Source organism: Crocuta crocuta, unplaced genomic scaffold (assembly GCF_008692635.1).
Source record: "Crocuta crocuta isolate KB4526 unplaced genomic scaffold, BGI_CrCroc_1.0 scaffold427, whole genome shotgun sequence".
In the NCBI taxonomy this organism is placed as follows: Eukaryota; Metazoa; Chordata; class Mammalia; order Carnivora; family Hyaenidae; genus Crocuta; species Crocuta crocuta.
In genome coordinates, this window is record NW_027533273.1 from 1,221,005 (window position 1) to 1,233,307 (window position 12,303).

At 44.8% G+C, this 12,303-nt stretch overlaps 1 protein-coding gene across 1 annotated transcript in view; it reads left to right on the forward strand.

Annotated features, from left to right (window-relative positions):
• LCT (lactase) overlaps nt 1–12,303 on the forward strand; it is a 49,850-nt gene that overhangs the window by 8,618 nt on the left and 28,929 nt on the right. Inside the window, exons 2-8 of the mRNA XM_077747881.1 lie at nt 446–525; nt 3,502–3,585; nt 7,206–7,308; nt 8,570–8,645; nt 9,508–9,575; nt 9,760–9,848; nt 11,076–11,166. Coding sequence (XP_077604007.1) covers nt 446–525; nt 3,502–3,585; nt 7,206–7,308; nt 8,570–8,645; nt 9,508–9,575; nt 9,760–9,848; nt 11,076–11,166 — 591 coding nt within the window. The remainder of the gene's footprint in view (nt 1–445; nt 526–3,501; nt 3,586–7,205; nt 7,309–8,569; nt 8,646–9,507; nt 9,576–9,759; nt 9,849–11,075; nt 11,167–12,303) is intronic.

Genomic DNA, 12,303 nt, shown 5'->3' on the forward strand with positions numbered 1-12,303 from the left:
AAAAAGGCAGAGGAGGAGAGAGAGAGAGAGAGGGAGAGACAAGGAGACGGAGAATCCCAAGCAGGCTCCATGTTCATTGTGGAACCCAACATGGGGCTGGATCCCATGACCACAGGATCATGACCTGAGAGAAAATCAAGAAACTCTCAACCAACAGAGCCACCTGGGCGCTCCTGCTTTTATCTTTTAAAAGACTTACTAGTGTCCTGCACTTTCGAGACCCGATTTAGATGAAACATTCTCTAAAGGGACTTTTTTCGTTTTCTTTTTAAAGTCACCTTGTTATCTAAAATCTTTCAGCTAGGGTAAAGTCATGTAAGTGATTTCTTCAGAAATCATTTTTAAAGTCAGTGAACATGGAACAGGAAATGAGTGCCCAAGCAGCTACTGTGACCCCAGCGTCCCGCCTCACTCACCTGCAGCTGGTTTCTCTGTTTGGTTTTAGATGGAAAACTCTCTGTGGTCCTGCGAGCAGAACTAGCCTCGGAGCTCCTGATGGAACCGTCCACATCTGTGCTTGCCAAGGTGATGACGGCAGCCCAAAATAGCGTTCGCAACAGCTGAGGAAAGTTGTGATTTTCATTTTAGAACACAAGAGAAATTTTCATCTGTTAGCCTCTTAGTTTTATTAGGTGCTTCTTCTGAAAGTTGTCCATTCTCTAGATTCATGTTTACCTTACAAACGAAATCTCATTTATTGCGCCCCAGCTTTTGCTCGGGCTAGTGTCAGCTTTTGCCTATACACAGAAGTCAAACGCTTCTGTTTGCCCTGATTTTTAAATTTTATTAAGAGTCCAAAATATTAGGTTTATAGCAAAACAGATACAAGGGCGTAAAGATTTTTTTTCTTTTAAGTTTATTTTGAGAGAGAGAGGGAGAACAAGAGCCAGGGAGGGGCAGAGAGAGAGAGAGAGAGAGAGAGAGAGAGAGAATCCCAAGCAAGCTCCACACTGTCAGCCCAGAACCCAATGCAGGGTTCAAACCCACAACCACGAGGCCACGACCTGAGCCACTATCAAAGTCCAGACACTTAATCAACTGAGCCACTCAGGTGCCCCTTGGTTTGTTTAAAAAAATAAATAAATAACAAAACTCCCTAGAGTATCATCTTGTTTTCTGCCTCCTCTAAACATAACTTTTTAACTATAATTTTATTAACTATAATTTTAATAAGAAAAGTTAAAACATCTGAGAATTAAGTGGCTTTGGCCCGTGTAAACTTGGCGGCTGGGCAGTGTGGAAAGTTATCTGGAAAAATAGCTGATTTCTGTAGTTTTGTGGCATTTGATGGGGGTGCTGTATAGATACCACGGTCCCTTGTGACAGACACTGGTGTCTGCTATGATGGGGGCCCCACAGGTCAGGGTCCGGCTCTCAGATTTACCGTCTCAGGAACTTAAAATCCAGATATGATAAGATTCTGAAAAACCAGTTTCAAGGCTGACCATATGGCCAGAATGCCATCTAAATTAATTTACAAGGGCTGATAACTGCTATCACTTATGCACTCAGGAGACCAAAGTGCTGATCAGAAAAGTGCTTGTCAAGCAATAGCCTTTGGACTGGTCTCTTTGCCCCAATCCATGCCACGCAGTGCTTCTGAGTTTTCCATGAGCCCAGTTTTTATTGATTCCCTACTGGGAAACTACACTCAGTGCTCACTCTGAGATTTAAAGATACATTGCACGGGGGTGCCTGGGTGGCTCAATTGGTTACACATTGGGTTCCTGTCATGATCTTGTGCCCCATGAGTTCAAGACCTGTGTCAGGCTCTCTGCTGTCAACACAAAGCCCGCTTTACATCCTCTGTCTTCCTCTTTGTCCCCCACCCTCAAAAATATTTAAATATTTTTTAAAAATGTGTCGCATGGGTGGTGGTGATGGTTGCACAACAGTGTGAATGCACCTAATGCCACTGAACTTGGTATATTTTATGTGTGTTTTGCCGCAGATGGGAGGAATTGGTGCAAATCCCTCAGGGCCTTACAGGTGTGGCTCACTCAGGCTGTATTGTTCTCTCTGGGGTCTCCCCTCCTATTTTTCCCGGTGTGTATTTCTTCCTGCTGTCTTCCATGCACCATTCAGCGTGCTTCTTAGCCTAGATTTGCTGAAATCTCTTCCGACAAAATTCTACCCATTTACAACATACATATGCATACACGCTCCATCGGGAGGCCTCACTTTACAATACTCCCTTGCTCAACCTGATTTGCTCTCTCTCTCTCTACTTGGAACACATAGCCCTTTGTTTAGACCAGCACTTTCCAAGTCTTGTTGTGTACCAGAATCACCTGGAGAGCTAGTAAAGCACGCAGGCCAAGGCTTAATGTGAAGGAACTGCCCTGGGTCTTCATAGCTCCCAGGTGAGCCCCCGGTAAGTTTGAAGACCACTGGTGTAGACTTTGCTTATAGCACTTCTAACTTTCTGAATTTTTTTCATGTAATTGGTGCATTTACTAACACTCTGAATTAAGTTGTAAGTTTCAGCAGTTCTACTCTTTGAATCCTCCTCCACTGCAGTGACTTTCAAGGGTAGGAACTCAGCGACTCTGTTGTACAGAATTGACAAAAGTAAGAACTGAGAGGGTGTGGTGGGAAGGGTTGGGTGGTACTCACCAAAGTGGAGCCAGCTGTAGGCTGCTTGGTATACACTGATGAGGACTCCATCCGTAAAGCCATAGGGAGCCAGTGAGTCAGTTATTGAAGGTCCACAGTGCACACAGTTGTCATCAGATGCCATTATCCAGGGTCTGTGTCCTGAGGGAACAGATGGATCTATGAAGGAGAGATAACAGGCGCTGATCTAGTCATGACAAGATACAATGACTTCTGAGAAAGGCAGAGATGGAATCACAGTAGTATCTTTAATGTGTTTAGACTGTGAATCTGAAGTTCTGTGCAGAGGGATATGTCTAGGACCAAGAGAGCTGTGCTCTCGAAAAATACTATGGGTCAAGCTAGGGTCAACTAGGGCAGACTTTAAAACTGTGACCTGACAGTAGCCATTGACAATAACCTACAATTAAAACAAACCCCCAAACCCCCTGTAGGTCTGCAGAGATCACCGCGGATCCTGTGGGTGTCTGAGTCCTCTACTATCTCCATCCCAGCAAAGTGGGACAGCTGTGTTTGGGTGGCGGGGTGCTGACCAGGGCAACACTAGCTTCTGACTCCCTTAGTGCTCACCTCTTTGGTGGAAATCCACCATTTCTGGCACCCAGTACTTCATTCACTCATTTAATCATATACATTTACTGAGCACTTACTGTGTGCCAAGCACTTCGCGGAGTATGTGGTGATGTATTCCCAGCAAAATGCAGGCACTTCCCCTCCACACATTCTCACTCTGTCCCAGCTTGTCCTCTACCTGCTTTGCCCTTGGAAAATCTCACTTGGGAGTATCCATTTAGTAGTAGGGGGAGAAACAATAAAGGCTACTTCTGAACAGTACCTTGTCTTAAAATTGCTTATGTTCTAACCATCCGATTTACTTATTTCTAGGGCACCGTCGATTTCCTCTCTCTGGATTTGTTTTATGAATGCCAAGGCGAGGCAAGTTTGCCACAGAAGTTGAGCAAATTGCAGGTACTTTGAGCCATTTCCCATATTGATGAGTGGTGAAGGTTCCTGACAGCAAAGTAGACATTTTTTTAATCTTTATTTTCTTTTGAGAGACAGTGTGCATGAGCTGGGGAGAGGCAGGAGAGAGAGAATCCCAAGGAGACTCTGTGCTGTGAGCACAGAGCCAGATGTGGGGCTCAGTTCCACAAACTGTAAGATCATGATCTGAGCGGATACCAAAAGTTGGATACTTAACTGACTGAGCCCCAGCTCATTAGACATTTAATACTCTGGCTGATGTGTAAACTGAGCTCCCACCCACAGTCAGCAGACCTGCAGAGTTGCACTGGGGAGATCTCCAGTGAATGCATTGCTGGAGAACATTGGGTGGGAGGGGTCAGGCAGTCTTCCTTGGAAGGGATAATGGGGGTTGTCTTATTAATGTAAATATTTACATGGATCTCTTGTGCAGAAATCTACTGAGAATTGAAATTCCAGTGTTCATTCTAAGACTTAAAAGGGCTTTTCATGGATGGTGGTCGTGGTTGCACAACAACATGAGTGTACTTAATGCCACTGAACTGTACACTTAGAAGTGGTTATGATGACAAATTTTATGTAGGTCTCACCACAAGTGGAAAAAAGAACTTTCATACCCAGTCCTGCTAAGTTAGATGCCAGCTATGGGAACCTTCCTGTAACCTTGGGTCCTTTCTTCCTGTTCCCAGGATTATTTTCCTCAAGTCTAATGATTGTGACTATTTAGGGCAAGCATGTTGGATGCCACCTACCTATCTATTAGCTTTCTCTCCTCTGCTTGGTCACTGCTGAGCAACTTCTCAAGGAAGACAATTGCCAATTCCCCGGAGAACTGACTGTTATCCCATCTCCTAACAGGGTAGAAAGGATTGTATACCCAGTGGCTTCCCTCTGGCCTTCCTGGGTCCTAGCAGTGTTTTCATACTTACCCCTGAAGAGCTTCCCTCTCACAGGCCTCTCCAGGGAGGCCTGGCCACCACCATCCACCCATGCCTTCCTCTTGCCTGGGCAGGTGTGGGTATAAAGCCACTCCTCTCTGCTTTCAGCCCTGAGCCTCCTGGCTTTGAATCCGAGCACCCCCACCATCAAGCATTGTTAGAGGAATGATCTGTTTAAAGGCCAAGCTCATCAGTGTCAAACTATCAGTGCTGCAGCTAGGTGGGATCTCCATTTGATTCAAGGCTAGAAGCTTGAAATGGAGTAATTAGCATCAGTCCCGTCCCAGGTCTGTGGGTTTCCTGCTGACCCTTGTAGACACTGCTGTTTTATTATCTACAAATAATTTGATAATCAGAGACAGCAGATACATTTGCAAGATATTTGAGTAATAGCTGCTATGGCTTTAGTGCCTGCTCTGTGCCCCACACTGTGTGGGGCACTTTACCCTCATGTATCCCTACCCCTCACAGCAGACCATTAAGAAACTAAAGAAACTTAACCAGGGTCAGACATGAGGTAGTGAGCAGAGCTGCGATTGGAATCAGGGCTTTCTCCTGACACCACCCTGCCTATCCAAAACAAAAATAATTCCAACGTGTTGGGAACTTTATAATGAGGGTGGTATTTTTGAAAATCATGTATAATTTTAGTTGTGTTTCCAAAAATCTTCTTAACTGAACCCAAACTGGCTTGACCCAGAGACTGCGTTGATGGGCTTGCTAGCCAGATTTCTGGGCCGGAAGCAGCGTTGAAGTAGCGTTTTCAAGGCCTGCCGACTAAACCTGTCTTTTGTCTTAAGGAATTCAACCAGAGCTTGTTGCTCAGCTAAGGGATTCAGACAACACCAACATTTTAAAACTGTCCGGGTTATGCAGATATGCATGCCTCAGAGAGGCCATCGACAGGGCTTGGCTTAATTTCTGCTTGAGGATGTGGTTTACAATGTTTGCCTTTATACAGAAAAATGTTCCCAAGAAGCCTGTTTCCACCAGTGTCTGGATAAAGCTGTGAGCCCTCAGTGGACAGCTGACCAGCCAAACAGTAAAACCCTCCTTGGACAAACTTGGCAGCCATTTACTCTGCCCTACAGCATTTCTTTATTTCCTTAGGTAGGAATTAGGTTCCAGATGCTGTATTTGACAGCTCAGATGGAGTCCTAAAGATTCAGAATGACCACTTCCATCACCAGCTATGAGGAAAGAACTGAGCTAGAGAGGAGACTGTCCCTGTCTGGGGTTGTTGTTTATAGGTGTGCAGCATGTCCCACACAGCGTGCCCAGGACAGGAAGAACAGCTGTGTTCTCCCCAGGCGAGGGGCTAACTTGTGCCCCTAAGAAACTGAATCACACTGCCCACTGCCTCCTTCGGAGCACATCCTTCCTCCTCATCCAGGGTCCTCCCGCTCTCCTCCTGGAGGCTTGAAGTCATGGAGGGGCAGGTCCCACGCTGTCCCATTCCTGTTTCCCTCCATGCTCCCCCAGAGCACCTGCACATCCTTCTCTGAGCCTCAGGGACCCTCACTGCTGCTCTTCCCACCAGCACACAGGTGTTTCAGGGCGGGAGGCCATGCTCAGGCCCAGCATGTCGATGAAGAGCCACAGCACATCTAAATTCTGCAGGAGGCGCATGAGCAGTGTCCTCTGTTCCTCCTACCAGGAAAGGCTCTGCTTACGCAGGAAACTCCCCACTGAGCTGAAGGCCCCTTCAGCTCTCCTGGCGTAGGATATCACAGACTGCCCCCACTGTGCACTGAACTTTCAGGAGAGAGAAAGCCCTCTGTTCCCTTAGCAGTTGGGCCAGCAAAGGGAAAGAATGTGGACTGTGTGAGCCTTGGGCATCTTAGGGTCTTAAAGCTGAAAGCACCTTATCTGAAAAGAAGGGCCGTTGTTGCAGGTGACTCTGAGAACATAAAGAATGTGCCTGCCTTCTTTGGAAGTAGTTGCTTTTGGTATCTCTCAGTGGCCTTTAACTCCTCAGAGGAGGAAACACTTGGTGTGGGGAAAATGACCAAACCCAATCTCCCCGCAAAAAAGGAAATTTAAAGTGAAGTGAAACAACATGTCAACCTACAGATGTTTCCTTTGACAGTGAAATGGCTTAGAAATGGGAGAAAACTCACACCTGTTCCATATGAATGAGGACTGCTTTATTTTTAACTTTTTATTGTGGAACATGTCAAATATATCCAAAGGTAGAAGTAAAAGTATAGTGAAGCCATCCCCAATTTCAAAAGCTATTGGCTCATGGCTGATCCTGTTTCATCTACACCTTACCTTCCTCTTCTCAAGTCAGATTGTTTTGAAGCAAACCCCAGACATCCATAAATACTGTGATGGTGGCACCTGATTAAGCTTCTATAGACAAATGCCTTAACATGAGTAGATGGCCTTGTTCCTGGTCCCACCACAGTGCCTAGCTGGGCACTGTGATCCTTGCCTGTCTCTTTGGTGTGGGTTGATGGGGAGGGTGTGGCTGATGTTACTGAAAAGTGTAGATCATTCTCCCTCATAGTCTAGAGTCTGCTCCCTTTGTTAATTGAGATGTCTGGAGGTCATTTGCCAAACCAGAGTGAGGTTTGTAACTTCTCATCTTGAAAATCCAACCTTGTTATCAAAAGACTTAGGCTAGGTAACTTCAATTCACTTGTTTGCCTTAATCTTTTTCAGACTTTGGAGCCAAACGTGAAAATTTTTATCTTCAACCTAAGATTACAGGACTGCCCCTCCACCAGGAAGAACTTAGCCGGACTGCTCTTCAACCTTCTCGAGGGTCAGTGGACCGTTGCTGGAGAGTCTTTGAGTCACATTTGCTGCACTGGCTTGGGCAGTAGCAGTCCTGAAAGCTGGGGTTCTGATGAGAGGAAGGACCAGAGGAGGGCTGGTCTGGGACCCCACCCCAGATGCCTTTGTACTATCTGTCCCTAAGCTCTCACTGACACAAGAAAGAAGAGAGGTTCTGTATAAAGATGACCAGGATGCCTTGGTCTTGTGTAATAAAGACCATCAGACCTCAGGTATCAGGTGTAAGCATGGAATCTGCTCTGTGCCTGCATATCTCCTTCCATTACCCATCCCTCCAATATCTCACCTTTGCCCCCACTCTGCTTACCCTTGTTCATTTCCCCATTTTACCTCAGCTTGCATGAGACCCTGGTGGGCACTTCACCAAAGCCTTCAGGTATAAGCTCATGGACCATCTTCTCTGTGCCTCTTAGTTCAAATTCTTGAGAGTGAATCTGACTGGGGTGCATGGATGAGATCACTCCTGGTCCAGTCACGTCAAGGGAAAGGTGGATTCTGTTATGACATCAGGGGATCAGGGTCTACTAGAGACTCTGTAGGAAGTGGCTGAGGGGCACGTTCCTGGGTGTCCTGATATCCATTCCAATAACCCTATAAGGCAGAGTATGGTATGGAGTATAGAAAATAGTGCCCTTTCTACTACCTGTAACCTCATGACACTCATCCACAGATACCACTTCATGACACTCATCCACAGATACCACTTAATAACCCTCACCCTAACTCACTTTTGATGACATAATGATCTCTGTTCTTAAGTTCCACCCCTTTCTAAATGGCTGAAATGGTCAATTTTGTGTTTAAGTGTAGTTTACTACAATTTTAAAAATTCCCTCCTTTTCTGATGTCTGAGTTCTTCAAAATCAGTTGTTCTCCATGTGTGGTCTCCAGACCAGCAGCATCAGCCTCACCTGGGACCTTGTTAGATATTCAAATCCTTGAGCCCTGTGTCAGATGCACTGGATCAGAAACTGTGAGGTGGGCCCAGCAATTTGTGGTTCACAAGTTCTCTGGGTGACTCTGAATCACATGGAAGTTTGAGAACCAATCTTCTAAGTAGGTGGAAATCACTTCTGATCTCAGTTCTTTAGTACATGGTATTTTCCAAGGAGCCTAGAACAATTGCTTGGAGTTTGGGTATGTTGTATGTATAAGGAAAACGATTGGTGGCAGTCATGCATATTGTTGGTTGGGCTTCAGGGAGAATTAAACTTTTTCTTCTTTTACAGCCATAAATAAAAACCAGATGATCATCATTGGGTTTGATCTTAATACTTTCCTGAGATGTTCAAGTTCTGAGAAAAGGTAATGTTAGATATCCTGAACTATCAATAGCTAATATTTGCAGAATACACTTTCGCATGTGTGATTTCATGGGACTGTTGCCATCTGCCTCTTACCAGTGATTTTATCATGGCTGTTCTGTAGGCGAGAGAATAAGGCTCAGAGGATGGCAGGGAGGGCCTGTCTCCCACTGCATCTTACTTGGGGCCCATATGGTCCTGCATCCTCACTTGCACTGGTGACCTTTGCAGTTTGCCCAAGTGCACACAATGCGCAGAGCTGGGATTTGAACCCGTTTTCTAATTTAACATCTTGGTGGAGGCAACGTGAGTTTGTGGAAGAGCAGACTGGATTAAAGATAGTTCTGACCACCCCACTGAAGTTACATGTTCTGAGTAAGTGAAGTGAGTTCTCTGTACATGTTCTCTCATGTGATATGTGAAACATCTTCCCCTCAAGGAGATAGCACAGGTAGGAAATGGAGCTGTTGCATGGGGCAGAAGCCTAACTCAGTGGTGTTCTAAGAAGAGGGTTTTTTTTTTTTTTTACTTTGTTTTTTATTTCCTCAAGTCATCTCTATACCCAATGTGGGGCTTGAACTCATGACCCTCCAATGTAAACAGTCCCGTGCTCTATCATCTGAGCCAGCCAGGCACCCCCTAAGAACAGATATTTTAATTTATTAAATTAAATTTAAATTAATTTTAATTTAATTAAATTTAAATTAATTTTAATTTATTTAATTGGGATTGCAAATAATTTCTTACCGAATGGCTAAAATAGCAAAATTTGTAAATTGCACACTTAAAAAAAATAAAGCAGGTTTTAGGTTACTGGCATAAGGACGCCCTCACAACACACATAACCCAATGTGCTTGTCAAGTGAGCACGGAAAAGGATGGTGTGGAAACCAGCAGATGGTTGTTCCCCAGAACCCTCAGCCTTCCATGGGTATGTCACACGCGTGAGCTTCACGCACCATGCATTGACGAAGGGCAAAGACTGAAAAGAATCATTTGGCTTCCCAGACTTTGAACTAGAGCTCTCCTTACCCTTCACCTCAGACTGCTAGGCGAGCTCTGTCCAGGGTCATTCACTCAGTTGATACCATTTTCTTGTACTTCTCCTCTCCTAGCACTTGGGTATCTCAATCTGTTGTCCAGTCCTCCCAACTCACTCCACACCCTGCAGGTTAAACCAACAGACCCCAAGTGGCTGCTACAGGTCAGGCTTTGTGCTGGGAGTATGAATGGTAGAAAGAGCAGATAGGTCAAAACTGCTCCCTGACCACACTTGGAGTCAGCTGAGGATTGCTACGCTATGTCTTTTCAGAAAATAGAACTCAAGAGGCCATAATAAAGGGTTACTCTGAAAGTTCAGTAATTATAAAACCACAAGACACCATATGATACCAGCTCCAAGGTTCCCTCTCTAAACTTGGCCTAACAGAAATGTTCAACACTGGCTGACATTAAGCTAACAGCCAGAGATCCTCACTCAAGGGGATGTTGGTGGAGAGCCCGCTGGGGGCCAGGGCAGGTGGAGGGGGATTCCGACAGGAGTAACATCCTTTTCTCTTTGAGAATCTTAGACCTCAGAGGGGAAACAGAGTGGCCCACAAATGACTCTAATACCAGATTGTGGCAGAAGATGCAGCATTGCTCCCCGGAAAGGGGAGAAAGAACATTATCTGGGATGCTCTCAGGTGGCTGGGGGTAGGGAAGGGACAGCTGAAGTAGGGCTACCTGTAAGGTCTGGGCATAGAGACTGAGGCTATGCTAAATCTCCTGAGAGATACTCAGTACACACATACTGAGCATGCTTAATCTCCTCCCAAGTTAGGTAAACCTGAACTCTCAGCATTAAAGCTTTTAGAGCAAATTAAAGGGTGCTTGGCTAGCTCAGTCAGAAGATGCAACTCTTGATCTCAAGGTCGTGAGTTCTAGCTCCATGTGGAGTGAAAAGATGATATATACATACATAAGCAAATTAATAAGCAAGCCTTTAGAGCAAATTGTATTTGCTGTTTGTTTTTTATCTTCAGGACTTCACTTCTTCCAAGCCAGGAGGACAAACAGGATCAGGAGAGTTGGGTCAGAGTAGCTGAGGCTGTTCATTGAGTGGGTGTCACCTGTGTCCCTGGTTGTGCTCCAGAGACCTGTATATATTATGGATAATCCATAACTCTAGATCACTCCCCATCCCCACTGCTATTTTAGCAAATGTGAGTTAGATGATGCTTCATAAAACAGAAGGTACTTAGGTTTGGAAGGCCCAGATTTTGCTCCTTCGGACAGAGGTCCTTCTGCAATGTCCCTGTCACTTCTACCAGTTCTGTGCTCTGGGCCAAACACCGACAAATGACATCCTCTCTCCACATGATGGCCATTGGACAGGAGATGCCCTTGTAATGCACCTCCTTCCCCCATCCCCTTGCATTTTCCCCTCCAGACCAAACACACCCACCTTCACCAACCCTTGCTCAACATTGCCCTCTGCTGGTGTCACTGCCACATGCTCTCCATCCTGGCCTTGGAGATTGGTAAATCAGTTTAGGGTTTGATTTGAAACATTAGAAGAAAATGTTTTATTTAAAAAAGAAAGGAAGGAAGGAAATACAGAAGGAGAGAAATGGACTAGAATAGAAAATAGAGTGCATTCATGTACAGATAGTATTTTTACAGTATGTTTATTTCAAATCTATATATTTGAATTTATATATATGAAATATTAAAAAATACATACATGTCTACACATCTACAAATACAGTGATGTGTGTTTAAAAGCACAGACTGTATTCTACAGTTTGTAAACTATGTGATCAAGGAGTTCTTATTAAAAAAATAATAAGATGTGAGTTCATTTACATTAAAAAGGCTGGAGATGGATGATCTCAGTAGGTATAATTATCAGGAATCTAGGTTTCTATCTTAATGTTTTATCCTCCTTAACAGGGCTTCTATCTTAGCATCCAAGATGGATGCCTGAGCTCTTGCCATTATGTCCATAATTTAGGCAGCTTGAAGAAGCAAGGTCACAGCCGGGGCTAATATTTAGCTGGTGCACATCAGCAGAGCTATACCAGTAATTCACTTATTGAAATACTTTCTTCCTTACCAGTTGGTAAACAGGTGCTGGTCTCCTGATGCCCAGAATATACTCATTTCTTTGAGTCTCAATTTCCTTCTCTATAGGATAAGGTTAAATAATTGAAGTACTTATCTCATAAATTTGTGAAAATTAATGGAGAGACCCACATTCTTATCACAGTGGCCAGCACAGAATAGCCACATAATGAATTAGAACCATCATTATTATTAGTTTTACAAGCAGTAAGTAATAGGAAAAAAGCATGGCATCAGAACTAAAGACAGGATTTGGGGACAAGTTAATAGAGGAAACAGGCTTGGCACAGTGTTTTGAGTCCTGCAGAAGCAATAATAAATTCCCTTAAGAAGGGGCAATAATAGTAATTTTCCCATCTACCAAGCACTTGTGTGGCTTTTGAGTCCGTGTTTCTAGAACGTTTACTGATGACACACACTGCCGCCATCCGTCAGTCTGGGGGCGCAGGTAACTCCCAGTCGTTACTCACCGAGGCCTTTCCGTCTGTCTTTCGGATCCCGCAGCGGGCCCTGCTCTCCGACGGACCGCGCGCCCCTGCAGATGGCCGCGCAGC